The sequence below is a fragment of the Brienomyrus brachyistius genome, chromosome 5, assembly GCF_023856365.1.
Source record: "Brienomyrus brachyistius isolate T26 chromosome 5, BBRACH_0.4, whole genome shotgun sequence".
NCBI lineage: Eukaryota > Metazoa > Chordata > Actinopteri > Osteoglossiformes > Mormyridae > Brienomyrus > Brienomyrus brachyistius.
In genome coordinates, this window is record NC_064537.1 from 12316350 (window position 1) to 12341572 (window position 25223).

The 25223-nt window shown below is 49.0% G+C and overlaps 1 protein-coding gene across 2 annotated transcripts in view; it reads left to right on the forward strand.

The window, feature by feature from the left end:
• Window positions 1-25223, forward strand: part of prkcaa (protein kinase C, alpha, a) — a 137003-nt gene that overhangs the window by 99248 nt on the left and 12532 nt on the right. The window contains exons 6-15 of one of the 2 annotated variants that reach the window (XM_049012840.1): window positions 1452-1608; window positions 1696-1830; window positions 4820-4913; window positions 12825-12851; window positions 14406-14546; window positions 14783-14956; window positions 16516-16607; window positions 17851-17913; window positions 19004-19142; window positions 23883-23963. In XM_049012840.1, coding sequence (XP_048868797.1) covers window positions 1452-1608; window positions 1696-1830; window positions 4820-4913; window positions 12825-12851; window positions 14406-14546; window positions 14783-14956; window positions 16516-16607; window positions 17851-17913; window positions 19004-19142; window positions 23883-23963 — 1103 coding nt within the window. The remainder of the gene's footprint in view (window positions 1-1451; window positions 1609-1695; window positions 1831-4819; window positions 4914-12824; window positions 12852-14405; window positions 14547-14782; window positions 14957-16515; window positions 16608-17850; window positions 17914-19003; window positions 19143-23882; window positions 23964-25223) is intronic. The other variant, XM_049012841.1, reaches the window with a different exon arrangement.

Here is a 25223-nt window from a genome sequence, read left to right on the forward strand (position 1 = left end):
TTACTGTCTAAAAGGCCAAGGCCAAAGACCATCGACATTGGTGTTAATTAGTGTTTAAAAGGGCGCAGTCCATGATGCACACAGGTAGTGTTAAGGCAGATGTGCCACTCTAGGGGTGCGTACTCCAGAGAGCTGCCCCGTCTGTGCGTTGTGTGTCATTGTGTGCCGGTGACATGGTGACCGGCCATCTGGCCCGAAGTGCTTCATCCCTGTTCCGGCATCGGTCAGGCTGACTCCGTGCCTCGTCACAGTAACAGGGTGCGAGCGGCAGGTGTGATTCCCCAGGGAGGGGGGGAGGAGGGGGGTTTAAAACGAGGAGATTGGCTGTTCCTCCAGGCTGTTAATGGAGTGTTAAAGCCCCTGCCAGCCGTGCTGCCCCGGCGGTCTCTGCAGCTGTCGCACGGCACACACACGCACACACACACACACACACACACACACACATTTGTATTCATGTCTTTGTGAGGACCCTCCATTCATTTCTGCGGGCAAAACCCTTTTCCCATGACAAGCTAAACCCCTACCCAGCCCTAACTTTAATCATAAGTAACCAAACAAAATGCAAGACTTCAGACATTTTTAGTTTCTTGTCAGGTTTCCTCTTGTGGGAACTGAGAAAATGGTCTATGCACATGCTTCAGCCGTGCTTTGCTGTTTCATAGACTGCTGAATTGTCAGAGCCCACATCTGTTACTGTATGTGCAGCGGTGACCATGATAATGTGAAAACTTATACTGGGCTGTAAAAGGACTTAACAGGTTTTTCTCTCTTATCATTATAGTGCCGCAGTTTCCGACTGCACAGGATGGACACCTAACTCCTCGCGAAGCATCCGTGGCAGTGTTCATTTGTCACATGCCAGTAAAGTCTCGGTCATGCGCTCTCCATGCATGCGACTGTGTTGTTAGTTGAAAGCTTTTGAGCCTGGGAGGCTTTTACGTTCATCCTTGTAAGGTCGGCTGCAGGACAATCCTTTGATGCCTCCTGATCTCTGATATTATTTTAATCCAGCCTTTGGCCCATAAACACGGTGTTGATTTCCATAACCGTTTGATCTGTTTCATCAAAGTGGTAAAGGTCTGCTTCTGCCGGCCTCGTCGGTCTCGCTGCGCATTGTTGATGGTCGGCTCTGGAAAAGCTTCATTCGTGAGGCGAGGTGTTTTCCCCCTTATTACAGGGAGGTGTAATCAATTCACACCCCCGCAGTGTGCTCTGCTACAGGAGCACTGGGCTTGCGATGAGCAGAAAGGAAATACCTGCACTGGAGAAGCTGTAAACCTTTTGTTTTTAATGAGGTTCACTGATGTTTAAGTAGGCAATTCACTCACTGACTGATTTCCTTCGATGAAGCGAAACCCTAAAAACACCTTTGATTGCATGGCGGTCATTAACAGGTGTAACATTTTCTCTAAAATGTGCTTTCTGTCTGCCCGTGTGTTTGTTTCCTGCAGTCGGGGAGGGAAAAAATCTGATCCCGATGGACCCCAACGGGCTGTCCGACCCCTACGTCAAACTGAAGCTCATCCCCGACCCAAAGAACGAGACCAAGCAGAAGACCAAGACCATCCGCTCCTCTCTGAACCCCATCTGGAACGAGTCCTTCACCTTGTGAGTCTGCTCCGCACCCACAGCCGTCGCCGTCCCGTGGTTCTGTGTGGCCGCGAGCTTCACTCGCTACCCGTGTGTGTCTCACAGCAAGCTGAAGCCCTCGGATAAGGACCGCCGCCTCTCCGTGGAGGTTTGGGACTGGGACCGCACCACCCGCAACGACTTCATGGGCTCCCTGTCTTTCGGCGTGTCGGAGCTGATGAAGTCTCCAGTTTCGGGCTGGTGAGGATGAACTTCCGTCAGAAGAACTGTAAACTGACATTGTCTTTGCCCTTTCGAAAAACATGCAGATGTGCACAAGGCACCATAAGCAGCCTGCGGTGTCCTTAACAACAGCTGTGCAGTTTACATTGCCGTCTTTGCTGAAATATCCGTATTTTTCAAAAGAGAACAGAGTTTGCGCAACAAGAGCTTTCCGCATGGGGAGCCTGTATACTCATCATTGCCTATGTTCTCTTTCTAATTTTTAAATTGAACCCACCACATTTTTTTTAAATTCTTTAAAAAAAAAAATCCCTAATCCTGTAGGTGGATTTGCTTGACTTTCTTACTCCTTATTGGGCAGTCATTTGGTATCAATTTCCATAAACTAGGCTTGAGAAGTTATTAACCCCCTGTCTACCTGTATTTCTCATCCTCTAATCAATTATATAGAAAAACCATTTATTCTGTTTATTTATGGTTCCCATTCCATTTGTACTCTCAGAATGAATGTCTGCCTTGCAGTACTACAGTATATCAATAAGTCTGATGTCAGTGCATATAAATCACGTGTGAATGGGGTATCTCTGCCCTGCTCCCTTGTACCGTTGCAGCTGAGAGCTGGAGTCGTGAAAGGTGATGTTCTTTACTGCTGGTAGAGGCTGAATGAAATGAAGTTACATGACCCCAGGCTTTAGACCAAAGTGGGCATCTGGACCATGAGGCATTAATCTAGGCGGGCGGGGGGGTCATTCTTCTATGCTGGCCGAGACCTGTGGCCTTCTTCCATGATTTGTTCTCCATGAAGTCATTCCCTTTGGTGGTGTGTGTGTGTCTGTGTGTGTGTGTGTGTGTGTGTGTGTGTGTGTGTGTGTGTGGAGGCTTCATGTTCTCCCCATGTTTCTTGCGGTAGGCTTACTGTGTGGCCCTGTACTGGATAAGGCTTATTGTGAAGCTGCCTTCTTATAATTGAGACTTAATCACCGACACCTGGCAGCACCGGGGGCCTCCCATGGGCAGGCTGAGATGTGAGCCCACAGCGAGTACACGAGGGACACAGTGACAATATGGCAGCACCAGGGGCCTCCCATGGGCAGTGTGGGGTGTGAGCTCACAGCGAGTACAGGATGGACACAGTGACAATGTGGCAGCACCAGGGGCCTCCCATGGGCAGGCTGAGATGTGAGCCCACAGCGAGTACACGAGGGACACAGTGACAATATGGCAGCACCAGGGGCCTCCCATGGGCAGTGTGCGGTGTGAGCTCACAGCGAGTACACGAGGGACACAGTGACAATATGGCAGCACCAGGGGCCTCCCATGGGCAGGCTGAGATGTGAGCCCACAGCGAGTACACGAGAGACACAGTGACAATATGGCAGCACCAGGGGCCTCCCATGGGCAGTGTGCGGTGTGAGCTCACAGCGAGTACAGGATGGACACAGTCACAATGTGGCAGCACCAGGGGCCTCCCATGGGCAGTGTGCGGTGTGAGCTCACAGCGAGTACAGGATGGACACATTGACAATATGGCAGCACCAGGGGCCTCCCATGGGCAGTGTGGGGTGTGAGCTCACAGCGAGTACAGGATGGACACAGTGACAATGTGGCAGCACCAGGGGCCTCCCATGGGCAGGCTGAGATGTGAGCCCACAGCGAGTACACGAGGGACACAGTGACAATATGGCAGCACCAGGGGCCTCCCATGGGCAGTGTGCGGTGTGAGCTCACAGCGAGTACACGAGGGACACAGTGACAATATGGCAGCACCAGGGGCCTCCCATGGGCAGGCTGAGATGTGAGCCCACAGCGAGTACACGAGAGACACAGTGACAATATGGCAGCACCAGGGGCCTCCCATGGGCAGTGTGCGGTGTGAGCTCACAGCGAGTACAGGATGGACACAGTCACAATGTGGCAGCACCAGGGGCCTCCCATGGGCAGTGTGCGGTGTGAGCTCACAGCGAGTACAGGATGGACACATTGACAATATGGCAGCACCAGGGGCCTCCCATGGGCAGTGTGGGGTGTGAGCTCACAGCGAGTACAGGATGGACACAGTGACAATGTGGCAGCACCAGGGGCCTCCCATGGGCAGGCTGAGATGTGAGCCCACAGCGAGTACACGAGGGACACAGTGACAATATGGCAGCACCAGGGGCCTCCCATGGGCAGTGTGCGGTGTGAGCTCACAGCGAGTACACGAGGGACACAGTGACAATATGGCAGCACCAGGGGCCTCCCATGGGCAGGCTGAGATGTGAGCCCACAGCGAGTACACGAGAGACACAGTGACAATATGGCAGCACCAGGGGCCTCCCATGGGCAGTGTGCGGTGTGAGCTCACAGCGAGTACAGGATGGACACAGTCACAATGTGGCAGCACCAGGGGCCTCCCATGGGCAGTGTGCGGTGTGAGCTCACAGCGAGTACAGGATGGACACATTGACAATATGGCAGCACCAGGGGCCTCCCATGGGCAGTGTGGGGTGTGAGCTCACAGCGAGTACAGGATGGACACAGTGACAATATGGCAGCACCAGGTGCCTCCCATGGGCAGTGTGGGATGTGAGCTCACAGCGAGTACAGGATGGACACAGTGACAATGTGGCAGCACCAGGGGCCTCCCATGGGCAGTGTGGAGCGTGAGCCCACAGCGAGTACACGAGGGACACATGACAGTATGGCAGCACCATCCTATTTTCATACCACATTCCCAGGTTCATCTGGGAACAGAATTGCTTTGAAACCGATATAATCATAATTATTCTTTTTTTGTTTCATATCTTAATCACACCTGCAGGCAATATAATTTTACCATTAACTCTTATATGTAGCAGCATAATAAGCTGTGCACCCTCTCCCATAACCTGCCAGCTGTGCACCCTCTCCCATATCCTGTGCCCCCCTCCCCCCTGCAGTGATGAACCTAAAATCCTCCAAGGATATTAATAACGAAGATGGTCTTTCCAGACCCCATCCTGATCCCTACCTCGTCTCTGTCACCCAGGTACAAGATGCTGAACCAGGAAGAGGGAGAGTACTACAACGTGCCCATTCCCGATGAGACTGACGGCAACCTCGAGCTCCTGCAGAAGTTCGAGGTGAGGCTGGCCTGACGCCCAGAGTCAGGACCCTGTCCCAGTGGGGGGGGGTTTACCATAGCTCTCCAAGCACTTGTGTCTGTTTTCATTTCGTCTCTCTTGATTTTGGAATCTCCTGTAGGTGATTTTATTGTTTTCTTAAGCCGTTTAGAAATATTTGCTCTTTTCAGAGTAATATGGCCCTCGTATCTCCCTCTGGGTTTGTGTTATGGCTTACTTACTGTCCAGAATCCTGCACATGCATTGAGAGATAATGTGAGCTACAGGTCAGTCTCCTTCATATCGTGCTAAATTCTGCAGATATTCACAATAACTATGTAAGCTCCCTCGCAGACCTTATTATCTGTTTGCTAAATTAATTGCTGGCCTGGGGCAATTGAAGACCTCCTTGCTAGAGTCATTTGCATTTGTACAGTAGATTGTTTGCCCTGAATTTAAGCGCCGGCCTCCTTGACATTGGAGCACCCAGCCGTACCGGTTTAATTTTCTCGTCGATGTGCCTTGGCCACCCAGTTGCAGTGGATTTTAGGACAGTGGTTCTCAACGTTTTTGCACCGCGACCCAGTTTTTACCATGTCAGCACAGTCGCGACCCTGTATCAAGTATAGGTTTAAATTAAGGCAATAGTCAATCATGTAGTGCACTATGCAATTTATGCCAATCAAAGTATATCGCACAAATCTGATTGGATGTGCCATTGAATTTTAAATTAAGCATCTGTGTATTGGCTACTTGGATTGGTTGAATGGTCACTAGTTTTGCGCTAAGCATTTGTAGACCCATGAACCGTTTATATAGGTTAATTCTAGAATTGCGGCTTGGAAATCTGATCGTGGATCAGCAGAGGAACTTGCTGGGTTTAAAATGCTTACATTTCCAACTCTGCCTCACAACCCTTTCAGAATGTGCCACGACGCAAATTTGGGCACGACCCATGGATTGAGAATCGCTGTTTTAGGAGAACCTGGAGTCCAGCTTTCTGATGTTTCTTTGTGTACTGAAAAGGTTAAGAGGTTCGGGTTGGCAGCCCCTCAGGTAAAAGGTGACTCATCCTATTGTCCACCCTGAGCAGACAACAGATGACCTTGTACAAACCAGCCGATGTTTGTACCCCAGCAGTATGTCTGCCTACAATAAAGGTGGAATTCAAACCTGAGAAACCTCATGTGTAGAATTTGTTGCACAATCAACTCATGGACACTTTGCTGCACGATGATCTCATTAGGACACTTTGCTGGAGATTCGATGCGTCCAAAATGCATAACATTTCAGTGAATTGGGGTGAGTTCTATCCTGCTGTTCCCCTCCGCGCTGAAATTTGAAAATTAATTTCTTTAATCTGAAAATTAATAGGTTCACAATTCAAGTATGTCTGGGAGGAGATGACTCAAAGCAAAGTCTGATTATTGCAGCGCAAAAACAATGAGGAAAGAATAATCAGCGTCTGCGTTATTAGAATGTAGCCGGATTAGAGAGTAATAGGGAAGAACAATTCCATTGTGTGCAAAGCCCCTAAGTCTACAGGGAGGGGAAATGGAAGGGGTGGCAGAAGCCTGCTACACAGGAGTCTAGGATAGAGAAACCCTGTCCTTATAACACATGCATCATTATTCCCACCCTCCTTAGGGTTAAGTCCCACTATTCATATTCTGTTGCAGCTTTGGAGATCACCGGTCATCCAGTGTAATGTGTGTGCATACTTTAGCCCAGTGTATCCCAGCCCAGTCCCTGGACAGTCCACGATTTTGCTCCCTCCCAGCTCCCAGCCAATCAGGAACACTGAATACCTGATACAGGTGCGCTGGGAGCTGAGAGGGAGCAAAAACGTTGCTTAATAACTCAAAGATCCTTACCACATTTTGCTTTTACCATCACAACCGTAATCTCCAAGAGTGCAGATGTGGAGACAGCTTGCCACTGTATATTCAGGCCCATAGAGAGGATGGATTTCTATGGTCCAGAACATAAATATTAAAAATTAACATGGAGCCTTGCCCTAAACAAAAAAGCCAGGTTTCAGGAATGAAATGAGCAGGCTTTGTCTTTGTGCTTCACGCTGCTTCTGATAAGCTGGTCCTCAGGAGTCTGGCCATATTGATCCATTTTAGAGGCATCGTTTACACACCACATAGACACGGAACTTTGGCTGGTTGTAATTCAGCACTCGAGCCTTTGATTCACCTGTCGGCAGCTCACAGTGTTAATAACATCCATCGATGTTGCAGTCGTGTTTTCATATCAGCCATACAACCACAGTCCTCGGATGAGACTGAAAGACAGACCCCCCCCTGCAGAATAAAAATGGGATTATTTAGATATCCTCTGCTCCTGCCTCCTCTGAGCCCTATAGCGCTATAATTTTTGTACAAGCATTAATGTCCTGTCATTTCTAATGCTGCGCATTGTGCATGACTGGCCGTAACGGGCAAGATTGAATGCGACTGCGTCTAGCTGGGTTTCACGCCAAGCCGGGCGAGGCATCGCATTTTAATGGTTTGGGCTGCATGCGAGCAGAGGTCCCCGACGAGAGTGCTTCTGAGCCTTCCTCTGGCCCGTCTCACAGATCCTCCCGTAGGCTCCGGCGTCTCCTGCCAGCCCATTAACATCGCGGGGGGGGGGGGACACCTCCTGGGGACCTGGCCATGGCCACCTGAGCCGTTGCCTTGGCAACCGCCAGTCTTACTGACCCGTGCTGACGCAGCGGCTCGGTGGCAAGAACCGCCCCCCACCGCCACCAAGCACCCTCCCGGCCAGCATTAGATCCCCCCCCCAGCACATAACTGGGCCGCATCTGTGCCATTTTGTCACTCCCCTCAAACATGCTGTGTAGGACAGACACAGAGAAAGGGGGCATAGACAGCTGCCATGCCGACGGTTTTCTGACTGACGCTACACTGGCACAGAGCAGCAAAGCAGGGTGTGGGTTTTACAGCACTGTAATTAGTGATTGAAGTCTGACCATATTCATGGTAGTGAGAAGGTGAGCTGCTAATTCGCTAATAGGCTAACACACTGGTGTGCCTCAGAGATGTACGGCTGGAATGCATGGAGAGGAGTGGTTAATTATGTATTACGATAATGACTAACCTAAACCCACCCATCACAGCTGCCATACTCCTCTCCCCTTTTTTCACCTTTAAGGGGGAAATGAGGATGTAGATCATCGTGTCCCCTTACGCAACACTCCTGTCCCCCCTCCCCATTTAAAATGGAAATGTAGTGTGGTGATATCTGGAAGGATCTCAGGGCACAGCAGAGGAACGGCTGAGACGCAGCCTGCCGTTATTTCTGACATCGGGGCAGGTTAGCGTGATCCGCCGTCATCCATAAGGGAATCGTCTGATTGACAATGTCCTAAGTGTCGGAACGCTCCCTCTCCCCTGGAGCATCGGGGCAGACATCTCATTCTCGTACCTGACGCATATGGAGTCAGACTTTACAGAATTCTCTGTGGCCTTTGTGGCCCTCAGATAGATACCGATAGTTATTAAAGTAGCTTTGACACCTTTTGTTCAAGAAAATATTCAACCCCAGTTGAATGAAATGACCAAGAGTGTGGTTGTTTTGTTTAGTTTTACTGTATTGACACTGCAGGGTGAGCGAATGTGTCATTATTATTATCCATCCATCCATTTTCCAAACCGCTTATCCTACTGGGTCATGGGGGGGTCCGGAGCCTATCCCGGAAGCAATGGGCACGAGGCAGGGAACAACCCAGGATGGGGGGCCAGCCCATCGCAGGGCACACTCACACACCATTCACTCTCACATGCACTCCTACGGGCAATTTAGCAACTCCAATCAGCCTCAGCATGTCTTTGGACTGTGGGGGGAAACCGGAGTACCCGGAGGAAACCCCACAACGACATGGGGAGAACATGCAAACTCCACACACATGTAACCCAGGCAGAGACTCGAACCCGGGTCTCAGAGGTGTGAGGCAACAGTGCTAACCACTGCACCACCATGCTGCCCATTAAGGGGCAAACTGGAGATGGATCGATTTTTTTCTGTCATCAGTGTTTTTGAATTATCCTTGCATCATTGGGGCCTGTTTCAGTTACTATGGAAACAGGGTCCACAAACTAAGCAGTGCGAAGCCATCGACAACACCTTTCCAGGAATTCTCACCAGTCAGCAGACGTAGAGAAAAAAAGGAGTCGGACTGACTTTTTAAAATTCTGGTTCTTCTTCCCAGCACTGAGAGAAAGCTGTCTTTCGCAGATTAATATAGATTCAAGACGTGCAAGTTAAAAAGTCAGCAGAACATAGAGCTATTCCGTCACGTCCTGTGTCTGCGTACTGAGTTGGGTGTGTCCCTTACTGTCCCTGTCTCTTGTCTGCTCTTGTCCCTGACCTCAGCTGCCCCCACTCCTTCCCCTCTGTAAACCTTACTAATGTTTCAGTTTCTCTCCTGTCTCTTCTAGGACTGCCAAGTTCATTTCCACTTTCTCCAGGTATCTCCTCTCCTCCCCTGCTCACGCTCCCTCCCTCTCTCCCTGATCCCAGCTTCCTCCCCGCGCTCCCTTGATTACCCTCTGCCTTGGTGTCCTGTGTCCCATTCCCCACTCTTTAGCTCTCTGATTGTTTGTAAGTAGCCCTCAGCTACTGCAAATACATCCAATTTACTAACAATGAATGGAAAAGCGGGGTTGCAAGATGGGTCGTACCAAAGCTAGTAGGGGCCGTGGCTAAAAGGGGAGAGACGTGTACTGATAAACCCGTGACATCTTTAGCTTCTGATGTGGGTCGCGGGAAAATGTGTGAGGCTCCATCACCAGCTCCTTTTAACATTACCGCTGTCTTAAGATGTTGATATACCGTCTAAATCCTGAGGGGAAAATGTAGAGAAGAGTGGTGCTCATGATCTAAACAAGCTGCCAGCAAAGCCTGAGGAACAGGGAGCAGATAAGGAGAAGCTCTGCAAGGTGTCTGCGAAGATGAACCCCCTCTGAGATGTGTATGTGGCCCATTCGGCTTCACGGTGCTGGAGATCAGTGCTCGTTACGAATGACTTCCCACACTCTGTCATATTAACATTCAGGTCCGGTTACTAGTCGAGTGGCAAAACTGTTCCCAGGTCAGGTCCCCAGTGCGAGCCGGCACTAGCACACAGGGCTTGCTCCCCTCCCTGGGGCGTTTGTGATATTGTTAGTAAATCTCTGGCACTTTGCACTCTCCATCTGCACCCTGTGCCATGTATGTCTCCATAACAACTTTCTTGGAGTGCCTGGAACCCCCCGAAAAAGGACCCTCTCCCCCAGGGTAGGCCGCCGAAAGCCTTGCCCGCTTTGACCTGTGTACCTGTCTGGCGCTCCGGTTTGTATCAATCCACCGCAGACTCAGAGTACAGAAGGCCAGCCCTCAGAATGTAGGCATGCTCAGTGCAGACATGGGGATCCATGCTGTCTGTGCAGACATGGGCTTCCATGCTGTCAGTGCAGACGTGGGGTTCCATGCTGTCAGTGCAGACATGGGGATCCATGCTGTCAGTGCAGACATGGGGATCCATGCTGTCAGTGCAGACATGGGCTTCCATGCTGTCTGTGCTCTGTCTCCCATGTCTATGCAGGCTCAACTGGATGCTGCTCTCATCATTAACTCCTCATCTAATGATGCACGGGGGTAGTTGTGAGCCTCGCACGTGCCGCTGTCCTCCTACACCTGTAAGACGGGCTGGTGATCACACACACCTGACCCACACACTGTCAGTGTCACTCTGCGGGGCGACTCGCATGGGCTTGAGCATTTCGACCTGCTCTTCCTTTTCATGTTTACTACCCACGCATCACAAGCCCCTGCATGTTTTAGAACAAACCCAAGTGCAATAGTTTGTGGGGGTTGAGTTTGTGCTAATTTTAGCCAAAGGTTCAGAAGCATGTGACTGTATATTTGATTGAAAGTCAACTTCAGTCTAGAAATGCAGTATTTATACCAGTGACTTTTAAGAATTAATATCCAAATTTATTGTCATTATGTCCTACTGTCTGTGACTGTTCTTATGTTGTAAAGTGACAAATATGGCTGTATGCAGGCTCCAGGTTAGTGCTGTGCGGCTTTCAGTGTCCTGCTTCAGGTGCCGCTCACTGCAGCACACATCATTTACTGGATATTTTCAGTTATACTGTTTGCTCAGGACGTCATAGACTCCTCCCAGATATAGCACCGTGCTCTGTTTGCCTCAGAAGAGCCTCCGTTCGCCAGGGTATGACCTCATAAAGTGTCGCGGAGGCTCCACAGAGACGCGGGTGCCGGCCGTCGCCAGCATTTCCAGTGGTCACATGGTCCGCGGCTGAGCTGCAGACCCTCAAGTGTTACAGTTCTTCAAATGCTCAAAGCAGCTCCTAGAACCCGCTGTCACACTCCAATCAATGACCTACTTCGACTCATCCGCTACCCTCCACCCCATCTACCTCGACTGAGTGAATTCAACAGGAGAGGCCCAGTAGGGATCCTTGCTTTCACCTGGGTTTGTCTGGTCAGTCTATTTCAAGGAGATAGCAGGCATTTCCATTATTTAGACAGTCTTTGTGACTGCCTGCTATCATTGACAAAACGACTTGGTCATTTATGGTAGTTTGATATTTTATGGCTTTATGTGTGTAAAGAGATTTTCCCTCCACATATACAGATTTTTCCCATTAGACTTTCATGCTTCTCTTAGAAAAATTCTTGAAGTGCCCACAAGGTGGCAGCGTAGCACTGCTGATTTTCCGAGCCTTGCTGTTCAAGAGCAGGATGTTTGGTATATGACGAGTGCTTGCGTTGTGTCTTAAAATGTACCATGTCAGAGTATGTTTAATAGCTATGCGGATGAGTAGTTTGTAGTCGTAGTGACATTTCGAGGGGCTGCAGAGAAGCTTCAGGGATGCAGGCTATCTTTACAGGCATCATTCAGTGCATCCCCAAGATCTTTGGCTTCCCCTTACCTTCTAGGCACTACTGCATGAATTTAGAGTTGGAATGAAAGTGTCCAGCCCCCCTATTTTGTTGGGTCTTCCATTCTAGCCCAGTGGAGGAATGTCATATGGGGGGTGTCTACTGTATAACCAAGTAATGTGATGTACTGGCTCTCATATGAATGTATAATAGAAGCCACTCCCCTGGGGGGGGAGGGGGTTGACCATACCCACTGGTATCCTCGTGTAAATAAGTCGTGACAAGTGCCCCCAGCCCCATCACCAGAGAGCCAAGGTGCATTTGGGAGACGTCACCCCGTTAGCCACGCAAAGTGCTCTAAGACACAGTTACCCATCTGGTCCACTCCCTGCGGTCCAGGCCCTGAAATAAGCAGATCATTGCTGAGAATCGCTCTTCTGGGAAATGATTTACAATGGCCGCTCGCCTCCCCCAGCATCCTGTCTGCCTCCTCGTTACCATGTCACCACCTGTTACCATGGAAGAAAGTTTGCTGGATCCTCTTCCGGCGGACCCCACAGTCGGGTACCCGCTCCGTGATGTTGCTAAGGAACGTGCTTGTCTTGTTTTGAAATACAGGCCAAAGCTAATTGGCTGTGTTGCGGGGAGGATGGCAGCCTGTAGTTATCCCCGCTGGACGGGATGGGACCCCCACGGATGGCGGGGTCAATGGCAGATTGTTACACTACATGCTAAGCAGGAGCTGCCCCGGGCTGCTGGGACGCTTCAGGCAGGCAAAATGGCGTTTATGAAAGGACCTCCCATGACCTTAACCCGTGTAAGAGTGTATGCTAGCCATTATAATGGCGTCTAATTCTGTAAGTAACTGCGGGGCTGTTAAACAGCCCATCGCGGATGCTGATTCCCAAACTCTTCCGGAAACTCCAGCCATTTGGCCTAGGAACATGGTAAGGAATCGGGATGCCGGTGTGCAGGAATGTGTTTGACGGCAGTGATCGTATGGAATGCTGACCAGCTGACGTGTGATTTCAGGTTGTCAGTGTGGGAGCCATTGACAAGGTGGGTCTTGACTGAAATATGAGTGGTGTGCTGCTTTTTCTTTGCTTGGGGTTTGGTTTGGTCTGGTCTGGTGCGTGAATCTGGTCTGTGCTCTCCATGCGTCTGGCTGCTAAGTTAACCCAGACGTGATGCCCCTCCACCGCTCCCGGGTAAGCCAGGAGGTGGGAGGGGAAAGGGGCCTCCCTACGTCGACAGTGCCGGCACGCCCCTCAGGCCGACAGCTCGACGCCGGCCCCACGTCTGCCATGCGTGTCCATGCCATGTGCTCCGGCAAAAGCAGGCACACCGAGGTGCTTAAGCAACTTGCCGCAGAGTCCTGTGTGGTGAGGGCATGCGACCCGTGTGCTGTGCCCTGTGCATGGACTGCACTGCTGGCTATTCCTGAATATACCTACTGATATTAAAGAAAAGTACTGAATGTTTCTCCCTGACTCATATTCTTCACAGAACTGCTTTGCTCTTCCTTTTGTTAGGTAGCAAAGATTGCATCAAGTGATTGTGATGGACTAACATTCTCTAACACTGTCAATCCCAAGAGGGTGCATGCAGTGTGCTGGGTGGGTAGAAGACCTTTAAATCTTCAAATGAACACGGAGGGGCAGTTTTCCGGCAAACGCCTGCAGCGTATTTGGTGGAGGGTGTGCTGACGTCCCGCCCTGACACTGAAAGCTGGGGATGGGTGAACATGGGATGCAAGCAGAACGCAGATAAATGCAGCCTCACTGCCAGCCCAATATATATATATAAAATATCCCTGTAGAGCTTTTACCTCACACCTGACAGCTATTCGTCAGACATGATGTAATAATCGTTTTCCATCAGATGCCATTTAGATATTTTAACATTCTTGCATTCTATGCATTTTTCCACTTAAAATCTCCATATCATGGGACAGATCATAAATTTTGCGTCTTTTATATTTTTTAGAACAAGCTTTGAAACACTGCACACGTCTGCCCTCTAATGACAGCGACTCTCCGTACTTCGTATACCAATAAAACATTGCTGTGCAATTCAGCAGATGATCGCACATAAGGGCTATTCTCTTTTCCCTTTTTTTTCGGACCCTCCTTGCAAAATGGCAAACTGCCAGAGTCAGAGCATGAAAAATGTTTATTTTTTTTATTTTTTTAACAAAGTCAGGATGGAGATAGTAGTAGGAGAGACCCATTTTCTCCACCAGTAATTCCACACGCCGGCCAGTCATCGTTATCAAGGTTTCAGGTAGGACCTCCACCCGCCGGAGGCTACAACGCTAACCATATTCAACCCCCGACGGCACCCCATGAACCCACCTCCTCTTCCAGCACCCTCGCCAACATCTCACACGCTGTGGAAATGCTGATACGGTGCAGGGCCTCTCAAGGCAAGAACATATCCTGCACCTTATAAAATGTGCTTAACGCCCATCTTCCCTGTTCCTTTTTTTTTTTTTAACCATCCGTGACTCGAATGGTTGCAGTTTTGCTTGCGGATTGCGCATTACAGATATTTGCAGCACGTGGCCATGTCCTTGTCTTGCCCTGTACCCAACTGGCGCTGTCATTGTCGCAGAAAGCCAAGCTGGGCCCGGGGAAGAAGGTGATCGAGCCTTCAGAAGACAACAGGACCAGGCTGCCTTCCAGCAACCTGGACAGGGTCAAGCTCACGGACTTCAACTTCCTGGCCGTGCTGGGAAAAGGCAGTTTTGGGAAGGTAGGGGTGACGGGAGTAGGGATGCTGATCATAACTTTGATTATAATCATGGCTCCTGAGTCAATGATCCATGTTAAAATTTAGGTTTTTGAGAGTGTCCAGTGGCTACAATTCCATGTTTCACTATCTGTGTCTTTCTGCAAGGAGAAGCACAGCGCAGTAATCTTCCCCCATATTTTCTACGACTTCCATCTCAACACATGGTCACACCCTGCCATCCCATTGTCCCTGTGTAGGTGATGCTGGCTGAGATGAAGTCCGCTGATGAGCTGTATGCTATCAAGATCCTAAAGAAAGACGTTGTGATCCAGGACGATGACGTCGAGTGTACTATGGTGGAGAAGAGGGTGCTGGCCCAACAGAACAAGCCGCACTTCCTCACACAGCTGCACTCCTGTTTCCAGACCGAGGTAAGACCCCCTGGTGCAGATGGATTTCAGGCACCAAGCTAAAGACCATGATTATTGGTTTTCTTGGGTTTGGCGAGTTTCACATAGAACTGTTCCGAATATGGTTGAAGTGGTTTGAAACAGCTTTACCTCAGAACATCTGACTTTTTTCCTGTCAACCCTAAGAATTCTGCTGGAGCGATACAGTACCAGAGGTCGCAGGTTAGCTTGGAGAGTCCGATAAACCCACTATGATCTAAGGCCACTGGTGTTCCTCCCTGTACTGTCGCTTGGATGATATGGCTTGGCATGTTGGCATCTGTGCCTCCGCAGCGATTCTCGCTGAAAGAATCGTTAAAGGGAAACTGCATTAAGCAGCCCAAAGCTGAGCCCCGCAAAAGTCACTAGTTGTTGACCACAACGTGTCAAAGCAGGGACTTGCTTGCATCACCCTGCCCGGCCTCATTTAGATGTGGCCAGTCCTCATTCTACTGTGGTCGTGGTGCTCTTCTGCTCAGCCACCAGTGTTGGTGTCGGGGGATCAGGGACATCCCTAGATGGCAGGTTAAGGGTATCTTGGCAGCCGAACTAGGTTTTCGAATGAGCAGATACTTAACACTACACAAGTGGGGTAAGAGGCTCAACAGACGATGAGAGGGCAGAGAGCTGGTCCTGGGGGCACGTTATTCAATGCCACTGCGCACATGTGTATGGATGTTATGACAATAAGGCCCACTTGATTTGAGATGAGAGGCTTGGTATCCACGCGCATAATGAACAAACCTCTTTTGTTTTGGTTTATACATATCTGTGTATATGTATGGCTTTAGGAGAGCAATCACCTCTTCTGAAATAGCAGCCAGTAATGTCGGCCTCCAAGTTGGAGGAGCCTCTGTGATCGGCCTGCAAGCCTGAGCTCCCACTTGACTGAAACTCTCATTCATCTTCCCACGGTTGCTGCCCGGCGCACGGGGAGGGACAGGGAGGCGTCCAGCCGCCTTGTCAGCGATAAACAGCGGCGAGCGCTCAGGGTAACACGTAGCTCAGGCCGGTTTTCCCAATAAGCACCGGGCCGGGGCAGCGAGCAGACAAATGCACTGCCTCCCCCATTACTGAGCTTATACGGCAGTTCATTAGACATCAGGCAGGAACAAAAGTGCCGTGCTATCGCGCGCTGCCCAGGTCTACTCTGAGTATATTGTGTTAGCTTTACGGTGCGGGCCTGAAATTAAACCCATAATTCAGGCTTCCTGGATTTTTTTCTTTGCCGCTTTGGCCGTCTTTGGGAGCCTCTGTTGCTCAAACCTCCATCGGGTCTACGACAAACCTCATCGGGTGTATTTAATTTAGCCTTTACCTGCCGTTTACTTCTAAGTAAAAGACAATATAGGCACATGAGGATGCTTTCATATCACACACAGTGCTGAAATTGAAAGGCAGCTGCCGTCTGTTTGTTCAGTATACAGTGATTATTAACGGTTGGGCCTCTGAAGGTGTCTAGGGTCCCTCCTGCTGTAAATCATAGTTCACGGTGATCACGTGGACGATATGGCTTTACTCTTTCTCCATTCCCGTCCCAGGACCGGCTGTACTTTGTCATGGAGTACGTGAACGGAGGAGACCTCATGTATCACATCCAGCAAGTGGGAAGGTTCAAGGAGCCGCAGGCAGTGTAAGAATCGCTTCTCCTTCCATGTCACCATGCAATCTCTATGCCCGACTGACGCTTGCTTGTCACTACCTGGTCACCCGATTTGACACTGCAGGTCTGAACGGCAGTTGCACTAACTTTGGTCTCCATACGAATGCTCGCTAGGAGGCGTGGTTATGCAAACGGCTGTGCATCAGTGCATCAATTGGGTGTCTGCTTATTTCGCATGTATCTCTTCAGAATGAAGAGCATCTCACACCGGACACAACATAAAATAGACGACACGAATAAGGTGAAACATTCAGATGCAAATCTGATGGATCAAAAACATTCACGCCAAACACAATGAGAAATTTCTGCAACTCGCTGAGAAAAGTTTGCATCCCAAAAGAAACTGATGACAAGCATTAGTAGCAGCTTATGGTAATTGAATTTTTATTGAATATTAATAGTATAAGTCTATGCATCACACACAAATAGAAATATTAATAGCCACAGCTTTTAATATAATTTAATTTATATTTAAGGCATATTACAAAACATTAAAAATAAACTGAAGAAGATCCAACATAAACACAAGCAACCAGAACAGCTGCAAACAACTTAAGATGATCCTTGTCATCAAATAACACAATAGGCTATAGACATGTACTGATCAATACTGAAATATTGATTCTTTCTGGAGGTTACATCAGCGATAAAGTAATAGAAAAATAATTTGCTTGAAAGGCAACACACAAGAGGAAAGCTGTCCACAAAAAATAAAAAGTGGGTTTTGAAAAGTTTTGGGCTGTGAACACGGATGCCTATTAAGGCCCTGCAGGAAGAGAGAGCACCAGGTTAAATAAATCTGGTGCTGGAGGGTATACCCTGCTGTGACTGACAGCCATCCTGGCTAATCCTCTGCCTGTCACTGGATGTAGTATTGGAGGGCATGCCTTGCTTTGACTGACAGCAATCGTGGCCAATCCTCTGCCTGTCACTGGATGTGGTATTGGAGGGCACGCCTTGCTGTGACTGACAGCTATCGTGGCCAATCCTCTGCCTGTCACTGGATGTAGTATTGGAGGGCATGCCTTGCTGTGACTGACAGCCATCGTGGCCAATCCTCTGCCTGTCACTGGATGTAGTATTGGAGGGCATGCCTTGCTGTGACTGACAGCCATCGTGGCCAATCCTCTGCCTGTCACTGGATGTAGTATTGGAGGGCATGCCTTGCTGTGACTGACAGCCATCCTGGCTAATCCTCTGCCTGTTGTTGCAGGTTCTATGCTGCAGAGATCGCTGTTGGGCTGTTCTTTCTGCACTGTAAGGGGATCATTTACCGGTGGGTGTAATCTGTGGCGTGCTGTTATATATTATAACAAAAGCCACTCTGTTTACAGTTTTATGTAATGATGAATCTCTAATTAGTATATTGTTCAAAATGAAATGTGTGCCTTTAATATGTATGTATGTGTGTGTGTGTGTGTGTGTGTATATATATATGTGTGTGTGTGTGTGTGTTGTGTGTAATTTTTTATTAAATATATGGAGAATTTAGGAAATAGATGCATTATTGCAGATTTGTCTTATAAGTACATTATAATTACATGCAAAACTTGTCTTGTAGAATGATGAGTCTTTGCTATTCAGACGACTCCCTTGTGTTAACTGAGTGTTTTCTTGCTATTTTTTTGTTATTGTGTCATTAGTCTCCATAGTGGAATAGTCCATTGGTTGCATTCAAGCAAACCACACACTCTGTGCTGCACAGGAATTGCCTTCACACAATGTCTAGTTTTTGCAGGATTGTAGAAGTCAGTCATGGTCAGTCAGCACCACTCTCACATACTCTCTTTGTTTCCTGTATTTTTTCCATTCACCTTAATTGCCAGCCTGAACCGCTGAGAAGCCACTATGTTTGTTCTGTGTCCGTTTGGACGTGTGGCTGCTTTTCTTATGCAGCAAGAGAAGGAAAAGGAAAGTTTCAGATTATTTTTGAAAGTGAAAGTGAAAACTCTGTCAGATCCTGTCTTTATGGCCGTCACGCTTTGCCAGTAGCGGTTCAGCCCAGTTATTCATCCTGGTTGAGAAGTGGAGTGTATCAGTTACACAGAGTTCCATGCATCCTGCCAAGTTTAAGCAAATAGTGCTAAGTTTCGATTCTAAAGGCTGTGGTCAGCTGAAGAAGGTTATTAATGTCTCACACCAAAATAAACCCAGACTGTCCAGGACCAGCAAAGACTAAGACCCACATTCCCTGTTTTCGCGAGATCGTTCAGTATGACCTTGCTAGCACAAATAGCATCACGTATTGAGTGGTAAAGACTCCCTAACTCTTCCTCACTCCTCCTCCTCCTCCTCAATGTTAAGATTCCTTGACAGGTTTGCCCTCCTGCCCCCGAGTCACTGTGTCCTGTGGGCATCTGTTCTAGGGACCTGAAGTTGGACAACGTCATGCTGGACTCGGAGGGACACATTAAGATTGCAGACTTCGGCATGTGCAAGGAGAACATGGTCGAGGGGGTGGCGACCCGCACCTTCTGTGGTACCCCGGATTACATCGCCCCTGAGGTGAGGACAGGCGTGGCCTATTTTGGGGAGACGGGAGGAGACCAAAGCTAGCTACCTCACTTCACAGCAGTCTCTTTTTTTTGACATTGAGCACTGCTGATATTCTGGACAGAGAGCACCAATACCTGCTCTCACGCCAGCACAGGGAAAATGGCCTATCAGTCAGGCTCACTGCCGTTACCCTTGGCAACAGAACTGCGTACCCGCTGCAGGTTTTTAACCACTCAGTGCATTTCATGCGTGGCTTGGTCATTGTTTCAGACCTTTAACCGTCACTTTTAAAAACAAAAGACAGGTTAGATACCACCAGGTTAGATACCACTGTCTGTGTCCTGAATTTCCTTCAGGATCAATAAAGTATCTGTCACTCTCTCTATCTCGTTATATGTTCTGGTTATATTGCCCATAGGGAAGGCAATTGGAGAATAGAGAGGAAAAGATGATATTTTGGGTTAAAAGCAGACAGACTGAACAAACTGTGCACTTTGCTTCCCATGATGTCATCAACGTCCCGCTGTATCCAGGGTGTATCGATTCCCTTTTAAATGAGCTATGAGGTTCATTGGCGTTGCTGTGTGAGGGACCGCACTCTCCAGAACCAGAACTTTGAATGCCATTTCCCTCCTTCCTACGGGTGTGGTTCTGAATGAACCCAAGCTGTCTAGTCAGTTCTCCGTCAAGCTGTGCCACTTCTGGCTGGGGCACCTTCCTGTCACCCCCCACCAGGGAGCAGAACCCCTCGGCCCTTTTTATTGCATGGGCAATGGGAACGGACCACGGCAAGTCAATCCATCCGGGCCAGGCAGCTCAGCACCGGGCCAAGGCACCCAGCTTTTTTGTTCTTTTTTAAATTTGACCTATATAGCAGTTCGGGGGGGTGGGGGGTTGTATCTGGGAGGAACATGCTGCTGTTTCTCTGCCTGCAGATTTGCAGCAGGCATCTTGTTGTGAGGTGGAGGCTGGGGGAGGCACGAGTAACCAGCCAAGAACACGGCCATCAGTTTTTGCCCCATGAATGAAATGGAGGGTACCTGACCCCGGCGTATCCCCGACCCCTGTCTGCCTGTTTTATCTTCATTTCTACTCAGTAAAGCCGGCTGAATATTTGTGTTAATGCCTTTATCTTGTCTCTCCCTTTCTTTATCATTTCTTAAAGGACTTAAAAGCAGCTTTGAAATCGAGTCCAGCTGAAGGATTTTTCTAATCTGGAGGCTATAGCTCTGCGGTCCGGAGGGGGCGGCACACATCTTGGGTTTATCTGCTTTCTGTCCCGTCTGGGCTTTCATAATTAGCTTTGGTGAACGTGTAAAGTAAACCCCAACAACCGTATTCTGAATATTATTAATCGAGCCCAACCACTCATCTCCTCGCATAATTATATGAAACATTCATCTGAATAAGGTATTAAATTTGAAAGCAAACACTGAACCACTGCAAGTTTTGCATCTGAAAGTTTTCTCCATGATGAATGCATTTAAAAAACATATTTAAGTTTTTAATTTATATATCCTGTAACCCTGCAATGACACCATTTGTCCCACAGTGATTAAGAGAATGCGGGTTGAGCTGTAATCATTTAGAAGCCTTGGTGTCACCTGTGTGTCCTGCCCTGCCACCTTCTTTCCACACTTGTTTGTATTGGGAACATGGTGTGGAATCTATGGGATGCCCCCCCCCCCGGAAGCATGTATGGGAGGCCTGTACCCTCAGTGGTCATGTCTGCCAGCATGATCCCGGTCTGTCACGCCACATTGTCTACCGGCACTCTGGAAAACGAGGAAGATGCCGGACAAGAAGGAAGAAGGTCACACAGTGTCCGTCTCGATCACTGTCACCGTGGTGACGAACGGGTGGGGGGCCGCACCCCCACATGTGGACTGCCTCACACCTCTGGCCCACGGTTCCTTAAGCTGTCAGCTTGAAGTCCACACTTCTGCTGATGCAGCAGCGAACGTCCTTGAGGGGAACGTTCTGCCACCGCGGTCCTCCTTTGGATCTGAGGAGAATGGCACGAAGGCCGTTTGCGTCCCCGTCCTTCCTCCCGGCTTCCCCTCCCGTCTCACTGCATCGTTATTAACACGATGCGCGAGCATGAATCATGTCGGCGGGAGCCTCTGAAATCCCGCTGCCATGCAGTTGCTGCGGCCTGCCGTTGATATGAGAAATCCAGGTGAGATGAGGCCGATGTTATGCCGGGAAGGACAGGCATACTGCGGCCTTTATGTTTTGTCTGTGTCCCTAATGGAATGATGGACAGGATGGCACCGAAATAAAGAAAATTCTCATAAATGATTTTCTATATACAGCGCTGGGGCAGCTGGCTTCAGCTTGGATGTTTGTCAGCCCCGAACGACAGGAGATAGTGATTCTCCAGCATTGTGGGCACAAGTTTAGTTTGTTCTTTGCACAATTTCTCTGATATGACTTTTGCCTTTTCCATTTTTGGCTCATTTCTTAATGGGCTGACAGCGACACACCAAGATTATTTTTGATTGTTTTCTGGGGGGGGGGAGGACAGAGCCTGTTCCCATTATGAACCTGCGAGGGTTTATCCTTATCTTGTGATTTATTCTCTCTTTGTTACAACCATCTGCTCCCTCTGCCCACACAGTCATTCTCTCCATCTGCATGTCATTATGCAACATCTCCACTAGGTTTCTTCAATACACTGTGTAGCTCTATGTAACTGATAATGCTGCTGCATGAATTTCAGTGATTCTGGAGTTGCCGGGGGGGGGGGGGGGGGGGTCAGTGTACCAGCTGTACTGTGGTGTGCCCCTCAGTCTGCCCCCCCCTTTTCTTGCCCTGCTTCCATGAGGTCTGCTTCATCACCACACATGCCCACAAACATCTTGGGGTGGTCTTTTGTAGACCTGCCTGAACGTTTTCTGAAGCCCATAAGTGCCCTGCTGTGTAAAGCTGACCCAACCCACACCTGTAGGTTGATTAAATAGCTCTTGTCAAGCAAGACATTTTTCCTTTTATTTACTCACATTTAGGTGCCACTTCTATCCAAAGCGGTACACCGTCGAGAATGCAGGGTCAGTCAGTCAGTCCCTGGAGCACCAGGAAATTAAGGGCCTTGCTCAAGAGCCCAACAGTGAAATTCTGCCAACCGTGGGATTTGAACCAGCAACCTTCTGATCACAGGCACAGGAGTCTTGACCTCCTGAGCCGCAAACCGACCTTCGGTGGCTAAGCCTGGGTTACTGTTGTGTGCTGTCAGTGGCCCAATACACCTGGAAGTCTAATGCAAACTAAATTTTGTACTTACACACTGATTCACTACCACAGGACCAGGGCAGAGATACAAAAGCACCAGGGAAGCATAACCTCAACCCCACCCCCTCCTAGATACCATTCTCTAATGGGTTTGACTTGGGAACATGGGTGCAGTAACACTTGATATCCACTGGGGACAGAATAGTCATTTAGAGACTCATCACTTGTTGAACCATGGAAGCAGGTACACCACCAGGTAGCATGAGACAACACGTGCACACACACAGCGGGCTGCAGTACATGCACACACACACATGCAGATGTAGGCCCGTTTCATGTAGATGAAGAATGACTTCGCCCTGCCCTTGTCAGTACGGCCTGCGCAGTTGTGGACACTCCCTGCATTTTGGGGGATCACACGAAAGACGTCTCCTGCCAGGTATCTAGTTGAACAAAGCCACTTAAACTCAATTTTTCCACTCACTGCTCTTCCATTGCATCATTACTCATATATAATTGATGACTTTCAGAGCTTCAGATAGGCCGCGCGAATGAGTTGTGTTGGAGGATAAGACGTCTCATGCTTTTCACTGACGGTAGCTTGATGTAACTCACTGGAGGGTCTTTTGCTAATGCCTGAAAGTTTGCCCATTCTGCACCCTGTATGCTCTCCTCCACACACAGGAAATGGATGCACGTCACTGCTTGGTGGAATTTTATTTTCTTCTTTTATTGTGTGTGTTTGAGACTGTTCAAGTTTACAGTAGATCAGTCACGTATTGCAGTGGTTTCACAGGGCATATAGGACATAAATAGTACAACAGCGCGAAGGAAATGAATAAGAAAAAGAGTAAGTATTTGGCAGAGATCTTCCGTATAATTCCACAGAGGTGAATAAATGGGGAAATGGCAAGTAGCGACTGTGTCAGCGTGCAACTGTGAGCTTGTGCATGCGCTTCGCCTGCTGTAGGGGGGCTGGCACAGTGAGCCTTAAAAATAGATTTTGTGTAGATGGTAAAATCCTTTTTTATTAAGTTTTGTCAGTTCAACTTCTTTCTGTACCATTACTTACCCTGTTTCCTCGGCCTGTCTTGGCCGTTGACTCGTAAAAGGAGGTCTCTTCTTCAGAGTAAGAGCTAATTTAGCCCAGATAGGAAAATCGTTCTTACTACGGATACCTAATTACACACGTGCGGGCAAAAGCTGGTCCTTTCTTACAGCAGATGGTAAAAATAGTGCAGAGGAAGCTGTACTTTTCCCTATAATTGATGAGGGGTTGTAGAGAGAAGAGGATGCTAATTGCTATCTGGGAGAGATTGACTGACTCTTTTAGCGCGGAGGGCATGTGCAGTAATGCAGCGAGGGCACCGCTTTCGCTCGCTCTGTGCTTCGTGACGCCCTAACGGGAAGTTCCTTCGCAGGGATGCAGCGTTTAATGAATGCTTGTGTGATTTGAGAATGCCGTGGTGAAGGTGCGCAGAGCATAACTCACGCTGCTGTTTTCCCTCCCCTCTGCAGATTATTGCGTATCAGCCCTACAGCCGCTCAGTGGACTGGTGGGCGTACGGAGTCCTGCTGTACGAGATGTTGGCCGGCCAGGTTCGTCTCATACAGCCGTCATAATCTCCACATCCTTTCATCCGCCCTCCACATGTTCAAGACCATTGTTCAGTGGAGGGTGGCTGTTCATTTGTTTATTGATCTTGTTAAATAATAACCGTTTTTGTTTTGTTATTTCTGCATGTGCATTCATGCACGGTGTCATGCAGTAACTGTTGTACATATATACGGCACGGTTGTTTGAACAGCACTGTCTTTCTGAAGAAATATTTTTAAACCCAATAGTTACCAGCTTGGTAAACATGACCTTACGATACAACAACAGACCTTGCAGTAGACTAACAGCCCATCCAGGGAGCCCTCCACCTTGTTCCCTGTGCTTGCTGGAGGTGGATTCTGGGCTCACCATGACATTGTCCTAGATAACTAGATGTTTACTGGGATGGAGGCAGGGATGTTTGCTGGGATGGAGGCAGGGATGTTTGCTGGGATGGAGGCTGGGATGTTTGCCGGATAGGATTTTCTTTATGAAGAAGTATATTTTCCTTTTAAGTGTTAATTTGGAGTCGCCATAATGAAATAGTACCCCTCCCATCCAGGTTGGAGAAGGACTCTGTTGTTGATCTATATTCTAATGGGAAACACTGGGCTCGGGGTGGTGGGGGAGTCGGCCTATTGGCCGTCCGACTACAGTGACTCTCGCACATTGACTCTGCCGGACTGAATGTGCTCCCACTGCCCCTTCATCTCCTGCCCCATCCTCCCAACTGCTCTCAAGCCTATGAAACATGGTTGTACACATAGTGCTGGCGTGTTTTTCCCCCGTGCCCACAGGTCACAGGACCAAAAGGCCTGCGCTAATGGATTCTATAGTCACAAGTGCACTCTGTACTCACCCAGTGCGCTACACTCGCAGTCATGGAGCGGAGAGGGCATTACGAGGGGGAAGATTCATAACCCAGCCCCCTCTGCCTGCAAACAAGCCATTTTTCTGTCCATTATTGCTGCTCTCCACCCCTCCAATCAGCTTTCTACATCTTCATTAGGTCGCTGTAGCAAGCACCACTCACCACTGGCATCAACGTGAAGCTTTAAGTGGGCCACGCAGTATCATGAAGTAGAAATGTAATTTTGTATTTCCCCGCACTGCTACAGGGAGCGATCCGAGTATTCGCCCTTCCCCCGCGGTTAACGCTTTCCCTGATTTGGGGTGGGAGGCAGTCAGCAGCAGGGGGTGACGACCTGTGAGCTGGGGCTCAGGTTGACACCTGTCCGCCCTCGCCGTGAGCTTTGGGAGCT